At 34.3% G+C, this 19,182-nt stretch overlaps 1 protein-coding gene across 1 annotated transcript in view; it reads left to right on the top strand.

The window, feature by feature from the left end:
* Positions 1 to 19,182, top strand: part of NCAM2 (neural cell adhesion molecule 2) — a 219,847-nt gene that overhangs the window by 93,768 nt on the left and 106,897 nt on the right. Inside the window, exon 9 of the mRNA XM_049629156.1 lies at positions 17,490 to 17,677. Coding sequence (XP_049485113.1) covers positions 17,490 to 17,677 — 188 coding nt within the window. The remainder of the gene's footprint in view (positions 1 to 17,489; positions 17,678 to 19,182) is intronic.

The following is a 19,182-nucleotide window of genomic DNA, read 5'->3' as shown; positions in this document are numbered from 1 at the left end:
TTGTATTATGAAATTTGGAACTTTTCTTACATTTATGACACCCCTATTGTAACAAATCCTATATGCTTTCATATTAGTAGAAGTTTTGATTGGGCATTGCACCAATAATAAGTAATAAAACTACCTAATAAGCTTATTTCTTGGTAATTAAAGCCTGGGTTGTTATAAGATAAGATATTTTACTTAGTAGCTAATTTATACTAGCAAGAAAACTTTTAGAACCTGACATGCAAGGCCATGAGAAGTTATTGTTGTAAATAAATATTTATAAGTTATAAATGGTAAGAATATTTTTATTCTGCATCTTTAAATCAAAACAGTATAGAAACCTTGAAAACACAAAAGCATGACACAGTGTCATAAACCACCGACCAGAACAATCTTCACTGCCTGATTCAAGCTGGTACCATATACTCTTTCTAAGAGTGAGTCAACAAGAATCAAGCCCTTTATTATTCATACCAACCACATTTGCTGTAATAACACTAAACTTAAGGTGTTTAGGAGATTAGACCTCCTTTATATAAAATTCAAAACCTCTTTTATATTTTATCTTAACAGATTTCTTGGGTTCCTGCCAGCTCACTTTCAACATTTCAAAGGCATTACCCTTACTAAGAAACATAGGTTGAACTAAAGTTCCAATTTATAGATCAAAGGAGATAACAGGCATGTGATATGTGGTTTAATAGAATAAGCACTGATTACATAGTACATTTGGTAAAAAATAGAATATCATTAAGTTTTGTGGCTATTGAATATTACCTATTAATTAGACTTAATTCTTTCATGTGATAGATTTAATTTAACAAATGATAACAATGCATGTTAAGAAGTATTAAATTTTTCATTTACGTTTTTTCTCATCCACCTCTTTGTACCTGCTTTTATCTCTTGTCAGACATAATAGCAATTTTTACACGCATTTTCTCTTGTGGTATATTAGTGTTAGCAATATCATAAACCTTTTAAGGATATGACAACATTAATTCTTTAATCTTATAACAGACTCATGTTACTTCCCTATTTACGTGTATTCCATAGAATTGATAAATCTTTGCTCTATCAGATAATTCTTTCCTTACGTTTTACAGTCTCTCAAGATAACAGTGATTCTAGTAGCTTGATCTGTTGCATGTACAGGATGAGGTAGATAATATGTGACCAGGATTTTAACATTTAAAAATTATCTTAATAAACACCTTGAAATTAGAAAACCTTCTTAGTCACAGTAGACACACACATATATCTGTGATTGAAATCTTGTCTTATGACCTTAACTTTTACACTCACCATAACACTGAGTTTAATATAGAGGTTAAAAACGAAGCTCATTTGTAGAAATCAGTTGGTTCTAGTGCTATACCCAGTATGATCATTTCAAGGACAGTGTCTGAGAGAAATGTAAAGCTTATCTCTATATGCAGGAGATAAGAACAGGATATTAAGAGGAAAAGGTGAAAAACCTTTTACTGTTCAGCTGTATTTTTTTTAACCCAAACTTAACATGTACCCCTTGGGACAATTTGAAATACCACGCTCCTTATATAAAGCTACTATCAGTTATTCTAGTCTTATCACATTTCATCTCTCTCTGACAGGTATCATTTGATTCAAATCAAATCTTATTGTTCAAATGTACTTTAGAGATTGCGGTAATGAAAAGTTGTTCAGGAATTTTAGGAAATATCCAACCCTTGAGAGGACAAACCTTAGAAATGAACAAACAAATTTCAAACAAAGAAATAAAAATAGTCATATTGTATAGCTACTGGATTTATCACTGCCTCTTGGCACCTGCTTAACTTAGTTGTCCAGAAGTATCAAATTCTACCTCCAGTTTGTCACAGCTTGCTGTCCTTCCTTTGGATTGAAGACTTTGCCCCAGGAATTACAGTTCTCACTAGCAAGTGAGTGTCTTAATTTGAGCTGCTATAAAAAATAAATATAGACTGAGTGGTTTAGACACAAGCATTTCTTTCTCGCCATTCTGGAATCTGGAAGTCCAAGATCAGGATGCCAGAGTGGCCAGGTTATTGGTGAGAGCTTTTTTTCTGGTTATGTCTTTACATGGCCTCTCCTTGGTATATGCACACAGAGACAGACACCTCTTATCTCTTCCACTTTATTTGAGGGCATTAATCCCGTGATGGGATTCTACTTTCATGATTTCATCTGTGAATTACTTCTCAAAGGGCCCACCTCCAAACTGTGTCTTTAAAGACTAGGGCTTCAATCTATGAATTGGGGAGGCATAGGGAGGATACACATTCAGTCCATAGCAGTGAGTTTTGTGGATTTAACAGAAAGGACCATATCACAGATGGAACTAATGCAGAACTTCACAGAGTGAAGCTGCCCACAAGACCTTGTGGCAGACTGTTTACAAACAATTTTAGTTGGTACAGGCTGCTATAACAAAGTGCCATAGATTGGGTGGTTTATAAACAACAGAAGTTTATTTTGCATGGCTCTGGAGGCTGTAAGTCCAAGGTCAGTGAACCAACATGGTGGGGTTCTGGTGCAGATTGCTGGCTTCTATTTCTATCCCCATAGGATGTAGAACAGAGCCCAGGAAAAATGCTGTCTTCTGACTCTTACAGGGTACTGATCGCATTGTGAGAACTCCACCTTATGACCTCATCTACTCCTCATCATCTCCCCGAAGCCACACCTCCTAATACCATTATATTGGGGAGCAGAGTTGCAACATTTGAATTGGGGAGAGCACAAACAATCAGTTCATAACAATGCTTCTCCACTTTCCTCCTCTTCCCTAGGATGAAGATTTACCCTGTTGGATTTATTACTTTATACCTTAGTCCATAATAGCATGGCCACCAAAACTTATGGTATTGATTCTTGAGAAAGGCAGGTAAAACAACTCGAATCCAACCAGCCAGAACTCTGTGATCATTAAATCCTTTAATCCTTGGAATTCTATCGTTTAATTTCGGTGGAGCAGTGGCAAGGACAAGTTTTTCCTAATATTACCCATGTATTGTTGATACCTATCTACTGACTTAAGCCAGCTTTTGTTTGTGATGATTTAAGCTAGATAGTAGTTTTCTAATATATTGGGCTTTACTAAAACAATATTTGAATGTCGTAGTATTAGCGGCTGTCCTTAAATTTTAATGAACCTGCTGGAACTAATCCTAAGACATTGGTTATTTAAATTATCGAAACTTCAGTTTCCTGATTTGTGAAGAGGAAGAAAGGGATCTAAATTCGTTATTTTACGAATTGAAGCATACTGAGGTTAGGATCTTAATTACATATATTTTCACTCAACAGTATTTATCAGGCATGTCCTACAAACCAAGCACTCTTCCAGGTGTTGGGTATAGAGAACCAAATTAAGCAAGCAAAAATGACTTTGTGAACTTTACATTCTAGAAGGGAAAACAGATAATAAACAAAACAAAGTAGCAAAATATATAACACGAGAAACAGTGAAAAGAGTCAATGAGAACTAAATAGAGCAGTGCGGTGAGATACATCAGCAGCTAACGCCACCATAATCATACATAATAAACATTCCAGAACTCAGCAGCGCTATATAATAATAGTTCTCATGCTCAACTGCAGTCAGCTGACATAGGCAGGCTTTCAGTAGGGAGCCTTGTGTCAAGCAGCAATGCTTAACTCCATGCTGTGGGTCCAGTAACACTTGTCACCAGGCAGAAGAGGTGACCCCTTACAGGGAGGAAGCCACCTCATGGTGATGGCAGAGGCACAAGAGAACAAACCCCAGAATGGGAGCTTGATTTCAAGTGCTAGCTCATGTCACATCCAAAAAGTCATGTGGCTAAGCCTATCATCACTCCAGTATGGTAATGCGCTCCTGTTGAGAGGGCTTCGGGAGCAAATATTTGCTAAATAAAATAAGCTATATCAGAAGTACATGCCCATGAGTACAAGATAATTTTAAAGTAATAATCGGGTTTGTGAATCCTGATTACAGGTCTATTTACATTTTTCTCTCATTTGCGTCAAACTTGCTTGTGTCATCACATATTGAATAAGAAAAACCAACATAATTTTCAATAATTTTTTTAAAGATGTTAAAGAAGTAAATGGTATTTTTGTATCTTCATTTAACAACCCTCATAATAATCACTCAGGCTAATGATATTTATTGTATAACATTAGAAATAGTGTATTATTAGTGCTTTTCAAATGCAAAATGATTGAAGGGATATACAAATATTGCAATATATTTAGGAAGATGGGATCTACTTATATGGGTCAGCATAGAAAGTATCATAAAATAACATATAATTTAATGCAATTGTAATTAAAAATGTGTCATAGAGACTATACAAATGAGCAGTAACAAAGAAAAAACAAAAAATCCTCTTAGAAATGTAATATCATCACAATATTTTAAAGAACTGTAGTATCATCACAATATTTTAAAGATCTAGAAAGGAAGGACCAGATTATACTGGTTCTGCATCCACACCATTTCAAAAACCTATGTGACTCACTTGACTTACTATATTTACTCACATAGATCACTTTATTTCATATGTTTTGGGTCATCCAGAGTGAAATGTCCTGTGTGCTCTCATATTGCTGATAAGAAAAACTGTTTCTGCCCCTCTGATGCTTGTTAAGAGCAATTCACTCTTTAAAATATTTTTAGCACTCTTGGTATCTTAAAATGCTTCCTCTGTAGCAGGATTTCAAGTATTACTTGTTAGATACAAGTAATTCAGTGATTATCCTGTTTGTTTAGGAAACCTTTGATTTATCTTGGGCTTGATAAAAAGTCTTCTAAGATTATAAGAACAATTACCAATGTAGTCAGCCTAATACCATAAAAGGTATTCTATTTTGAGATACTTTTATTTTTTTCTGTGATTTCCTCAAACTTCAATGTGATTAATTTTTGCTCCTAGTAGTCATGAGTCATCAATGCTAACAATTGATTTAACCATTTTTCTCGCCTTGAGCAGCATTTCACATTGTGATTGCTCATTTTAATTATTTTTTGGAAAGATTGTTATTTTACATTTTTATACAATAATAAAAATTAGATATATAAAATTCCAGATCATAGGCTCATAAACCAAGATAATAATTTCACTTGAATATGTACATATTTAGTTTTAAATTTTATTTCAAATTGTTTGGTTTTGCACAGTGAAATATTATTTCCTAGAATGAGTAGAAACGTTTCCACTCTAATGTAATATGCACAAAACCAAAGCCAATTATTTCTAATATCCCTTTTTCTAAAGTGGGGGGAAAAAGAAATAAAGAAAAGAAAAGAAAACACATATTTATGATTTTCCAAAAACTCTCTGGGAAATCCCAAAGATATATTTATATGTAGTAGATATCCTTAAATCTTAACTTTTCCTGTAAATTTACAATTTTATTTTGGAAAAGCAAAATCAAAAGCACTTTCACTAATTTATTCACTTGGCTGAATAAAAATTGTAGGTGACTGAGAAGCAGCTTGGTTACCTATTTAATAAAATTGACAATAAAACATTTTAAAATAAACATAAAAGGTAAACAAAAAAATGCTTCATTAATTAAATCTTTGCTATGGGTATTTTTTATTTATACTGTGGTTTACAATGTGTTATTTCAACATTATTTTCATTTAATTTCTCTACTTCTTAAATCCGTTAATATTATAAAACTGTTGATTATTTGTAATACAAATTTTGTGCATAATAGTATGGTACCAGCTATTTGATAATTATTGCCATATTCATTCATTAATTTTATATTTATTTAATGCTTATCATATGCTAGGGGGCAGATTGACCTTGGGTAAACACAATTAAGGAATGCACATTTTTTAGCTGAAAAAAAAATACTAACGATGGAGATCCATGTCAATTTTATTTTAGGAGAAGCTGTATAATTTTTTACTTTGTTTACCATGATGCAGTGCTCTGAAAATATATCACATATGATTCATTTCTAATCATAACTCAAATTGCTTTTAATTCAATTTGGCTGAAAATATTTTTCTATATTATGTATAATTAATTAAATTTTGATGGTAGTTTATCACCTCTTTAAATTAAAAAGTATTCTAATCAAATGCACATTAAAAATATAAAATATATGTTAACATAAACGGTAGTTAAGCAGAATGAAATTGTGATCTAAGTCCAACTAAATAATACTGTGGTTATTTGAAAGTTAAAAATATGTAACAATTTGATACCAATTTTTATTGAAGACATTTAAAGGAAGGTAGAAAAGGTTTACATAATTACCTATATTTCAGCCTTTCAATTAAGAGGTAATGAATATAAAGGTAAAATACTGACAATAAATAGTACCAATGTAATGTAATTGCAATTAAATTTGTTCATTACATAACACACCTAAACACTGATTGATAGATGATAAACACCACATTAACTATTATCATCATCATTATTTCTTTTTCTTTTTTTTTAAATTTATTTATTGAGAGAGAGAGAGAGAGAGAGCAAGCAGGGAAGAGGCAGAGAGAGAGGGAGAGGGAGTGAATCCCAAGCAGGCTCCACACCATCAGCAGAGAGCCCGACCCTGGGTTTGATGCACAAATCTGTGAGATCGTGACCTGAGCTGAAATCAAGACTGTGACGCTTAACTGACTGAGTCACATAGGCACCCCCTCATCATCATTATTTCAAATGTTGCTATTATTATTAATTATTAATTATTGTTATTATTATTATTATTATTGTATTATGGTAATAATACTGAGAGTTTTTGTTATTTATAGAACAACTTTAACACTGTTATATCCGTATGACCGATTATTCTTCTTTTGACAACTTAGTAGTTTTTATGAAAGAGATTCACTTAAGCTTTGTTTCCTAAATTTCTGTGTAGAATTGTGCATAATAATAATGTAGTCTTTAAAATACTGTAGCTTATAGCACTGCTAGGAATTTATCCAAGGGATACAGGAGTACTGATGCATAGGGGCACTTGTACCCCAATATTTATAGCAGCACTCTCAACAATAGCCAAATTTTGGAAAGAGCCTAAATGTCCATCAACTGATGAATGGATAAAGAAATTGTGGTTTATATACACAATGGAGTACTACGTGGCAATGAGAAAGAATGAAATATGGCCCTTTGTAGCAACGTGGATAGAACTGGAGAGTGTGATGCTAAGTGAAATAAGCCATACAGAGAAAGACAGATACCATATGGTTTCACTCTTATGTGGATCCTGAGAAACCTAACAGAAACCCATGGGGGAGGGGAAGGAAAAAAAAAAAAAGAGGTTAGAGTGGGAGAGAGCCAAAGCATAAGAGACTCTTAAAAACTGAGAACAAGCTGAGGGTTGATGGGGGTGGGAGGGAGGGGAGGGTGGGTGATGGGTATTGAGGAGGGCACCTTTTGGGATGAGCACTGGGTGTTGTATGGAAACCAATTTGACAATAAATTTCATATATTAAAATAAATAAATAAATAAATAAACTACAAAATGCTTGCCTCCTTTTAAACTCAAAAAATATATATAAAATAAAATACTGTAGCTTTATGGAAAATTCAATTATATAAAGCATAAATAGAGGAGAAATAGCCAGAGATAGTAAAATACCTTTATTTTGTAAATGCATTTATATTCAGATAAAAGTATATTATATATATTATGTATATACTATATATATATATATATATATATGCACATACAATTTATGGAAAAATATTAAGACAAGAGAAAGAAGAATAATTCACGGTACTCCTAATCAAGCTTATATTATTATCAGTAATAATTATATCACTAATAGCAGTCAAATTAAAGAGAAACCCAATGTGTGCTAAGAAGTCATACATAAGCATTATCTTAATATGACACTTATGACTCTAGAGTCATAAAATATGCTGAGATTTATGCATAACTTGTTTCAAATTTGGTACAGAAAATGCACATCCAACACTAGGGTTAATTGGCAATAAATGCACATCTAATTTAGTATTCCATGTAGCCACTAGAATTCCCATGATACATGGACTGAATCCAGTTAATTGCCATAGCTGATTCTGCCTATGAGTGAACATTCAGGAGAGCTGGATCTATAAAATTATTAATTGAATTATCCTCTAAAAGTGCCAAAGGATATATTAGTTTTTATTCCCTTGATAGATTCCCTCAGCATAAATCAAATGAGAAAATCCAATGACTGAAAAAAGCGTCAAGGTGATTTACATATTAAAACAACATGTGCAGTTAATTCTTAGTTAATTTAAGGGGCTGGCTTCTTCACAAAATAAGCAATGAGTCCATGAAAAACAATGTATCACCACAGAATTAATACTGGATTAAAGTACTACATTCTGTGATATTAGGAAAATGAGACAAATGTTGGTATAGTTTTTCTCCACACTTACCTGGATTTTCATTTATTGACTTAACTATTATTTGCTGGATATCTACTGGATGTGAAATATAAATTCAGGTGCTATACAGAACTGTGAGAAAAGTAACATTGTCCTTGCTCTCATGGAACTTATGTGGGTTTTGCGGGGAGAATTTTTGTTTTAATTTGGGAAATGGACGCATTAAGATGAAGTATGTCATAGTGATCAGACAGATGGGAAGCTAGTGCAATGTGCTGAACGCAGGAAAGGGTCAGGGATGGTGAGGGTCTAAGGATTGAAGTGGATTCAAATAGAGACAAAGTAGACAGGCATAGGTTAGCTAATGTGAAATGTTATAAATCTTCATAAAAGGTTTTAATTTCAAAAGTATGAGGATAACCTTATAGAAAGGATTAATCAGAATAGTGATTTTGTCTTTTTTTAAAGTTTATTATTATTATTTTTATTTTTATTTTGGGAGACAGAGAGAGAAAAAAAGGAAAGGGCAGAGAGAGGGAGAGAGAGAATCTCAAACAGGTTCCATGCTGTCAGCACAGAGCTTGACATGGGTCTTGAACCCACAAACTGTGAGATCATGACCTGAGCCGAAACCGATAGATGCTTAACCGCCTGAGCTGCCCAGGCACCCCAACATTGTCTTAAAATAGAAACTGGTTGGCTAGTAAGCCAGTAATGGCCAGGCCACACAATGAACCAGATAGTGGGAGAGAAGTGAATGGTATTTCTATATACTGTGATTTATTGGTGAAGAATGAATGTCAAACTTTTAAGAATATCCTATTTTATTTTACCGTGGTTCTTAAAATCTATATTAAAGAAAAAAATGGAAACGTTTATACCACAAAGTATGATGACTACAAGAAGGGTTAGCATTTCATGGCAGTATGTAAATTATTTGGAGTGTGTGCAAGACAGATTTGCTCTGATCCCAAAATTGTTTTACAAGAGCAGTACATGTTATACCATCAATATGATTTTTAAAGACAAATTTATTTTCATTGATTGTCAATCTTACCCTATTATGCTTTTCAGTTCGATTCACAAAACAGATAGGGCATAGTGAGTTTGTAGAGTGAGCTGCCTGATTTCTATTATTCATGAACCTGTGGAAATTCAGGTCAAAGATTTTTATAGTTCAGCTCCCAAAGCCCGTGTGTTGTGTGTCGTTATCAGCTTTGGCCAGCTCATGAGCAAGCTGACTTCAGGAATTCAGACCAGCACTCAGCAAGAACGTAAGACTTTACTCAGGTCACAGTTACCAACCACAAATAAACCATGTTCAGAAAAAAAGCCTTCAGAGCCTGAGAGGGAATGACAGGAGAAAGTGAAAAGCTTGTAGTAAGCAAATAATCAGGGAGGGAAGTTGTGCAGTGTTAGGAATGCATTGATGAGTGCCAGCTGCATGTTCAGCCCTAAGTCTCAGCCATAAGGCAAAAAAATTTAAAAGTACATTTATCAAAACAGGAGTAACTTGGCACTAGGTCTGAAAGCAGTCTTAGAAGTTTCTTTAATGTCTTCTTGTATGCCTGGAACATACTTTTCCTGATCCCCGCTTTGAGGAAATGACAAATTCAGATCCTGACACACTCTGGTGTTTCTTCTTATGCTGGTAACTTTAAATTAGAGATTCACTTAAGGTTATGGATGTAAGTCCTGTTGAAATGTTCTAGCTCAGCTTTTTACCTATACGGCTTCCATTTAATTAGATTTAAATAATTATACTTTAGAGATCTTTCCATTGTGATGATAGATAGGAGAACATAGTTCTTTGATTGTTAAGAATTGTATTCATTTTACATCCAGTTTTATGTATTTTTCTTCTCACAGTCTGTGCAAAAATATAGTTTTATTAATCATGTAATTAGAAGTAGAAAATATGGGGGCCTAAAAATCATGTACTTCCCAATATTTTTGCCACTGAGGAACTCACATGATTTTCTCACATGCATCCTTTGGTTTTAAACATGTTAACTTATTAAAATGGTATTTACTAAAAGCATTATTCTTCATTTTCACTATAAGCATACATGCATATATATATATACATAAAATTACATGTATGTATGTATAGTAAACTACCAACCAGAGGCTTTTATAAACTTGAGATAATTAACATTATCCTGAGGAATTTATAATTTTAACCAAAAACAAATTTCACCTTTTATATGGTCCAATGCCTCTTTATATATGGTAAATATTATAATCCTCTGTCTATATTTTTAATTTGTCCAAGATTCATGTTTTCTGTGTTAATAAACTCCTAGAGATTAAAGAAACTTGTTCAACTATTAATTCTAAAAAGAAATAAAATAAAAAAACCCAAAGCCCAAACTAATAAACAAAAAATCAAGGTGACATCGTTGCTATCTGGCAGAGTTGGGACTTGAATCCAATGGCAGGCCTGACATTATTTCTAATGTAATATTTTACTTATAAACAGCAGCTGCAAAATTCTGGCTTCCACTGGTAGTTCATCACGCGCGTGCCTGTGTGTGTGTGTGTGTGTGTGTGTGTGTGTCCAGATTCCTAATGTCAGGCTTGTTGTGACAATCCATGGGAAGCATGTAGCACTGTATTCAACACATTTTATATGCTCAAAAAATTTAGAAGTAAGGATCATGATCTTTGGGAAGTTTTCTTTGAGCCTCCCCTGCATATCCTAATTAGGCTCAGTGCTGATACCTTTCAGACAAGAACCTTACCCATTCCACTTCTATTGTGATACATATTGCCTTCATTATACTTATATATTTTTGCATCTGCCTGATCCCCTAGAGAGAGAGGGAGACATGGAATCTGAAGCAGGTTTCAGGCTCTGAGCTGTCAGCACAGAGCCTGACATGGGGTTCGATCTCAGGATCTGTGAGATCATGACTTGGGCTGAAGTTGGACACCTAACTGACCGAGCCACCCAGGAACCCCTTATTTTATTTTTTAATGTCTATTTATTTTGAGAAAGAAGAGAGAACGTGAACAGGGAGGGGCAGAGAAAGAAAGAGAGAGAGATTGAATCCCAGGCAGGATCTGTGATAATAGCACAGAGCTCAATTCAGGGCTCTATCTCATGAACTGAGATCATGACCTGCACTGAAATCAAGAGTCAGATGCTTAAACGGCCAAGCCACCCAGACACCCCAACCAATCAAATTATATACAATAGTTTAACATATCTTATTAATTAAGAATAAAAGGTATATTCACATTTTCCAACTGAAGTTTAGAGCATTATCTTTGACTTTGTGATATTGAAAGAATGGGTTTACTTTTCTCTCTGTTTACAGTTTTAAATAAATTCATAGTTTACTATTTTAGTTTTTTTGTGTTTTGATGCTGAACTTGATGTAAGTGTATCAGTGAGTTGGTTCAAGTTACCCCAAATTATAAAATAAACTTGAGAGAACATAAAAACTTCAAGAAGGTGGGGATCTTGTCTTTCATGTTCAGCATTTGATCCCCAATACGCAGAAGAGAGCACTGGATGAAATCAGGAACTATTTGTGAAATATAAATTCTACAACAAAGCAAAATACACTTTATTGTCTTCTTGTCCTTTTTAATTTTATTTTCCTTCTTTTTTTCCTGTTTCCTCCTGCCCTCTTTCATTCTCTCTCCTTCTCTTTCTCACCACTCTTTTTTGTTATTTTTCAATTCTCAATGTAAGGTTAACTAACTCCTGAATTTTCATCTAAGCACTATCTATTCAAGGGTATGTTGCCAAAATGTGATTCTAGCCATAAAACCCCGAGTGCAGAAAATAATCGACATGCCCCAGAATACATTTCATCTTACATCTTAGCTCCTCATACCTCAGCAGAGAAATTGGCAAAGTGGTTATGATGTTAATTATCTCATTTTATTGACATCATCCTGAAATGAGTGTACCAATGTGCATTTGTTTCCATCAAATTTTTTTCCAAACTCTATTACATGTTTCCTTTATTGCTTAAATGCAGCATACAAGACTAGTGAAATACTTCTTGATTACTTGGTATAATCACTTCAAACACTAATTTCACTATTAATGATCTATTAAAACCACTCTCTGAGAATGTACTTAGTTATTAATAGAATAACTGGCATAGTGTTGTGGTTTCATAACCTGATCAAAAAGAGCAAAAGATTACGGGTTGTCTCTGCCACCACCTTCCCAAATATCCAAGAGTCAAATTTCTTGTGTGTAGAACAAAGATTTGTAGAGGACTCTCCGGTTCCTTTTTCAGATATTTGATGCTATGATATCTGTCCCAGTTCTGCATAACTTAAAATGACCATGTGCACGAAAGTATTACAAGTTTAACTTTGTTCATAGGTAAATACAATAAACACAAAGATCCCTTATTTGCGTAAGGAGAACTTGGTGAATACACAAACAGTTGGATATAAATCTTCCCTGTCTCCCTGCATGAAAGTCTGGTTGGGGTGAATTTCTTTATTGTGTGATTGATTGTTCAAAACTGTTTCATTCAAAATTATAGAAAATAATCCAATAGATTCTAACACCGCCATGTTTCTTTCATGTCTTTCTTTGCTTTTCTCTTTCTTCTTAAACAAAAGGAAACAAGTTTTCCTTTAATTGCCTTTTTTGGGGAATGTACTCTACCTTTTGTCAGAGAGAAATTATGTTGGCGCTTAAAAATGTTAAGGTAGACTTGTATTTAAATTGATCGCAATAGGGGTCACGATTGTTCTAATGGGGGAGAGAGATTGAACTAAATTCCAAAGACAACAAAAGTAGGTGGAGACTTACAGTCATTGAACAGAATGATGGAAGTCAGTGGATGGAAAATTCCTAAGAGAAACCTGATTACATTTCAACTACAATGTGATTCTTGCTAAACTAACCTGACGAAATTCTTATAAAAGTAAGCCACGTATATGGGCATTAAGGGTGGGTAATAAGGAACTTGACCAGATTTCAAAGATACTGAGATATCCAGGATCGAAAGATTTCCACTAAACTGGCTCAGGATTCTTTACTGAAGAACGCAGCTGATCAGGGAAGGTCCTGAGGATAAACCCTAGTCCTTATAAAAAGGCTTATAGAGGGGCACCTGGTTGACTCAGCTGGTTAAACATCCGACTTTGGCTCAGGTCATGAACTCTCGGACTCTGTGCTGTCAGCCTCTTTGCTGTCAGTCTGCTTCTGATCCTCTGTTCCCCTCTTTCTCTGCCCCCCACCACTGCTTGTGCTCTCTCTCTCTCTCTCTCTCTCTCAGAAATAGTTAGAGAAAGACTGATATCATATGTGTTCACTCATCTGTGGAACTTGAGAAACTTAACAGAAGACCATGGGGGAAGAGAAGGGGAAAAAATAGTTTCAAATCGAGGGAGGCAAACCATAAAAAACTCCTAAATACAGAGAACAAACTGAGGTTTGCTTGGGGGAGCTGGGGAGAGGGAGGAATGGGTGATGGGCATTGAGGAGGGCACTTGTTGAGATGAGCACTGGGTGTTGTAGGTAAGTGATGATGAATCATGGGAATCTACCCCTAAAACCAAGAGCACACTGTAGACACTGTATGTTAGCTAACTTGACAATAAATTACATATAAAAAATAAAAATAAATAAATACATACATACATACATACACATTTTTTTTAAAAAGGGTTATAGAAACCTGACAAAAGTTTTGTCAAGGAGGGCATTTTTGCCACTTTCCTCGGTTCTCATTGTTACCTGAAGCTTTCTGAAGGGACACCGCTACTTTTCCATCCAGCGAATGACATATTTTATCGTGTCAGTATTCACGTTTCTCTGATTTTTTCACTACTTTGCTCAGATAAAAAATGTGTTTTTCCCATAAAGTTATTTCTGTTCATTGAATTTTGTAGAATATTTTATTTTGGGCTTCACTAGGATTTGGGGGACATATAATGCCCTGAGAGATGTTTCCATTTCTTTATGGTTTATTGATGCCGTATTCCTCTCTCCTCCTCCTTCCGCCTGCTGTTTTCTTAACTGCCAAAGTTTATTTGTTCGGCACAATACTTCAAGTCTTTCAGGATGTGAAAGGCCTACTCTTTAAAAAGGCCAATTCTCTGAAAATCACTCTTTTTGATTATCAACATGAAATATGGCTGCTTGTTTTTAGCCTGAAGCTTTCTCATGTTGCCTGTGCCAGAATCGTATCCTTCTTCAAACAGTGACCCAACACCAATTGTTCGGTTTTATTAACGTGCCAATGTTGTGCTAGTGCATATTGCTGCATTGGCAGTGTTTTGAGTCTACAAAGCATGTAATGTATGGGAATTTACTTTATGTTTTATTGTAGATGGAAGTTATCAATATTTTCTTGCCTCACACCACAAATACATTTTTTTTTAATGTGCCTTTCAGGATAGCATGTATTGCCTGCAGCGTGTTTGCACTCAACATCAGTGATTCCAAATTAAATTCCTACTGAGATTATTAGGCAGACAATTAGTAGCAATTGCTTGCTTTTGGAGAAAAATCAAATCTTGCCCTAAGTTTATGGTCAAATTATAGTAATATAATACATATTTATACAGATGCCGCATCATGGACAGAGTAGACTGTGAGTCAGCCGTCTATTAATAGTTCCATTAGCATGTATGATTTTCATATTGGGCTATACTTATATGCAAGTAAATTATCCATAAACCTTTCCTTAGAATATGATAATGTTAAAGAGATTATATTTCATATTTATGAAGAGTAATAAAATGTTTTACAGATAGAGCTGTATATCTATATAACCTTAGCTTTTCACTCTGAACATCAGGAAGTTTGGCTTCTCTCACACTTGTACCCCTAATTAGTTATACGTTCCTAGATTTTTCACTTCGTCTTTCCACGCCTTGAAAAAGGTCTTCTTTTTCTTTTTTTTTTCTTTTTTTCTTTTCTCCTTGAAAATACCTTCCGTTCAATTTAACTGAGCTGTTGAATTGAAAATTAATTGGCGGATTAAGTTCAAGTAAGTTTGATGTACGGTTTTTGAGTAAGCACCTTACACCGTGTAAGCTATCAGGTATATAATTGTGAACAAGGCATATCTTAACTTGTAAGAGTCAGAGCATTTAGTGAAAACACAATGACATGGATCCGGCCAATGCCTGTGACCATGCTGAGGGAAAACATAGAGTCTGTGGGAGCACCAAGTACAGAAGCCCACGCCCAACTGAAGGTTGTGGACAGGCTGCGTTGAGGAAGTGTGGGGCTCAGTTTTGAAGACAGTCAGACGGGAAGGACGGGCACCCTGCAAGCTGAGGATAACCATAGGTAGAGATGTCTGCGTGATATTTAAGCACACCTAAGGGCCAAGATGTGTTACTGCTTATTTAGACAATTCTCTTTTGAGGGACATTAAGTTGTTTTGAGTTTTTGTTAAGATAATAATGCATTAAAAGTCCTTTATATAAACTTTGGATGTTTCTATTTATTTTCTCTGGAGAGAAACGTAAGACCAGATTGCAGAATCAAAATTATAAAGGTTTTTAAGGCTCTTTATCTTCCTGAGGGGTTGTTCAAATTGTATTTACCTCAATAACGTATGATAGAGTCCACATCACCAACACGTTGCTAGCACTGAATGATATAATTTTGTTCCTGGGTTGAATGGCTATCTAATGAATGGCCTCTGGTTAAAATCACCCTAGATTCGTATCCCACACCTACAGCTTAGTGCTAGAATAAGCTGCACAGCCCTTACTCCAGATCCTTCATGCTTAAAATAGAATAGCACCTTCCTCACAAGGTTATTAAAAAGATAAAACAGAATAAAATGTACCATCCTACTGTCTTACATGGAAAACATTCAATTAATATTCCATACCAGTGTTATGATAATATTCAAATCTGTGAGATTGGCATTAAAAACATACACTAAAACAAATAAAGGACAAGGATTTTAAAATTACTTGTGCATTTGTACTATAAATTACAATTCTTATATATCAGATATATAATCTATTGATATAACAAAATTGGTGTAGCTCATTTTTAAGTAATTACAGGTAGTAAAACAAAACAAAACTGAAATTGATAGTCTGTGAAATGATACTAAGTTCTAAATAATTGATAACAATAACAATCAACATTTTCTACCAGCAACATTTTAGCTATCACTTAATTTAGGATTATGATATTTAGTAAAAATTTTAAAAATGAATTCTCTCAAATAGTTATACAGTCAAGAATACTGAAATTTGAAGAGGTTGTGATTGGCATGGAGCAAGGCTAAAAACCACGCTTGTGTGTCTTCGCAATTAGGTTATTTTGATAAAACAATATAATAATATTGTCTATTTTCTCTTAACTGTTTTTACAGAGGTCTGATGTAGGGGCCTCAGTTTTGACAGACCCTCAGAGGCACTGATTAATTTTCAAATCAACTTTGTCAATTAAATTAAATCATCTCTGGTTTAATTAAAACTGCAAATTATTTTTCAGGAAAAAAAAAAGTCTCTTAATTGTGATATTGACATTTCAATTTAGATTTTATATATGCTTCAAAATATCTTATAAAAGAAATTATATGAATAAGACAAGATTTAAAAATGACACATGACCACTGATTCCATTATCCTAAACTCTCACTTTATAATGAAGTTTGTTGTGGAAACAGATTTCATATACGTACATAGCTATTAATTAACTGGATAGATAATTTTTTCTCAGATTATTAAAAGCAAATTTTGTACACTAATGTTTCATGTTTTAATAATTGACAAACTTTGAATATTTTTATATTAATTTTAAAATTATTTGATGAAAGAGTCAAGCAACATATTTTCATGAGTTCTGTCACACACTAAATATATGAAATTAGAATTGATGTGGCTTTTTTTTTTTAATTTTTTTTTTAACATTTATTTATTTTTGAGACAGAGAGAGACAGAGCATGAACGGGGGAGGGGCAGAGAGGGAGACACAGAATCTGAAACAGGCTCCAGGCTCTGAGCTGTCAGCACAGAGCCCGACGCGGGGCTCGAACTCACGGACCGCGAGATCATGACCCGAGCTGAAGTCGGCCGCTTAACCGACTGAGCCACCCAGGCGCCCCATGTGGCTTTTTTTTTGTAGTTGAGTAATAATTACTGTTGTTAACGCTAATTGATTATTTACCTAAAAGAAAAGGTCTATAAATGTTACGTTATTTTGCTTTACAGATGCTCCCAAGTTTATATCAAACCAAACAATTTATTACTCTTGGGAAGGAAACCCGATCAATATAAGCTGTGATGTGAAATCTAATCCACCAGCATCAGTCCTTTGGAGAAGAGAGAAATTAGTCTTGCCAGCTAAAAACACCACTAATTTAAAGACATATAGTGCAGGGAGAAAGATGATATTAGAGGTAAGTCTTTATGTACATATGAATAAGTTGTATTATTTTAGCAGTTAACTATTATGTTATATTTTTAAATACCTTGATATAAATACACTTATATATTTCATATAATACATATACACATACAAATCTTATTGTATATTTTTCATGTCCTTTTACTTAAAAAGGAAATTTTATGCATTTGGATCATGGCCCATTAATGATTAATTTCTCATAATTTACTTATGTAGGATTATGAGTGTATAGCAAAAGCCATTATTTTTCATGAAGTAATATTTGGAAAAAGTCAGTTATATCAGGAAAAAATAGAGTGAGGGAATGAGTAATTAATTCATCAGTTATCGAGGGCCAAAAGTTCAGTTTCACTGTTGATTGTAGCCATTGTTTTTGAGGTTATGCTTTGTTTCTAGGACTGGCATATGTTACTTCTTGCTGTTACATACTTACAAGTTTCTAAATAAACCAGATTTACTTGTTCACTGCCTCATTTCATTTTATTTTGTATATGTATTTTACATGTATACATATTTTATTTTGTTAAGTTTATTTATTGTGAGAGAGAGAGAGAGAGAGAGAGAGAGAGCAGGGGTAGGGGTAGGGGTAGAGGGAGAGGGAGAGAGAATCCTAAGCAGGCTCTGCACTGTCAGCACAGAGCCCAAGGCGGGACTCAAACTTACGAACTGTGAGATCATGACCCGAGCCAAAATAGAGAGTTGGACGCTTAACCAACTGAGCCACAGAGGCGCCTTTCATTTTATAGTTTAAATTAAGATTGTATATCATTGTTTTTATACTGCCTAGTGCCTGGGCTTTAAATTCTGTTTGAGTACACTACCTCTTATTTAGTAATTGCTGATTATGTGTCTGTATCAGTTCCCAAAGTTTGTGTTTCTATGACCATAATCAGGGACCCTTCCAGTTTATCATTCTTTCAATATAATTAGGAATCTTCCCCACCAGCCTTATTTAGCTGAAAGGACACTATATTTTTTCCCTGTAGTTCAGTTTACATAAATTTTAAAGATGCATGGTTTAAAATAACATCTGATATCCAGACTGCATGAACTTCAAGGTGTTCTCATTGGTGCCTTGTTAAGTCTTCTACCTGGTAACTGGACTTAGTGAAATGTTTGGTTGATAGAAGGGTTTAACCATTACTTCCCCAATTATTTGGATAGCTGACTAATAATTAAGCTACTCTGTCTAAATCCATTTTGGTTTAAATTGGTTCCTTTGTAACTTTATTAGAAGAACTAGCTATTGGTGAATTGACACAGAGGTCAAGTTCGCAAAGACATTTGGGTGGATTTAACCTAAAATGTAGGTATTTAACCATAGTTAAAAACCAAGGTTAGATTTAATCTTAGTTTGGGGTACTGTGTTACTGTGTTTGGGCTGCTATAATGAATACCAGATTGGGTAGTTTCAACAAAGAAACCCTTCCCCACATCCACATTTCTGTAGGCTAGAAGTCCAGGAACAAGGTGCCAGGGTGGTTTGTTTGTTTGTTT

Source organism: Panthera uncia, chromosome C2 (assembly GCF_023721935.1).
Source record: "Panthera uncia isolate 11264 chromosome C2, Puncia_PCG_1.0, whole genome shotgun sequence".
Taxonomy (NCBI): domain Eukaryota; kingdom Metazoa; phylum Chordata; class Mammalia; order Carnivora; family Felidae; genus Panthera; species Panthera uncia.
This window is presented reverse-complemented; position numbering and strand designations above follow the sequence as displayed.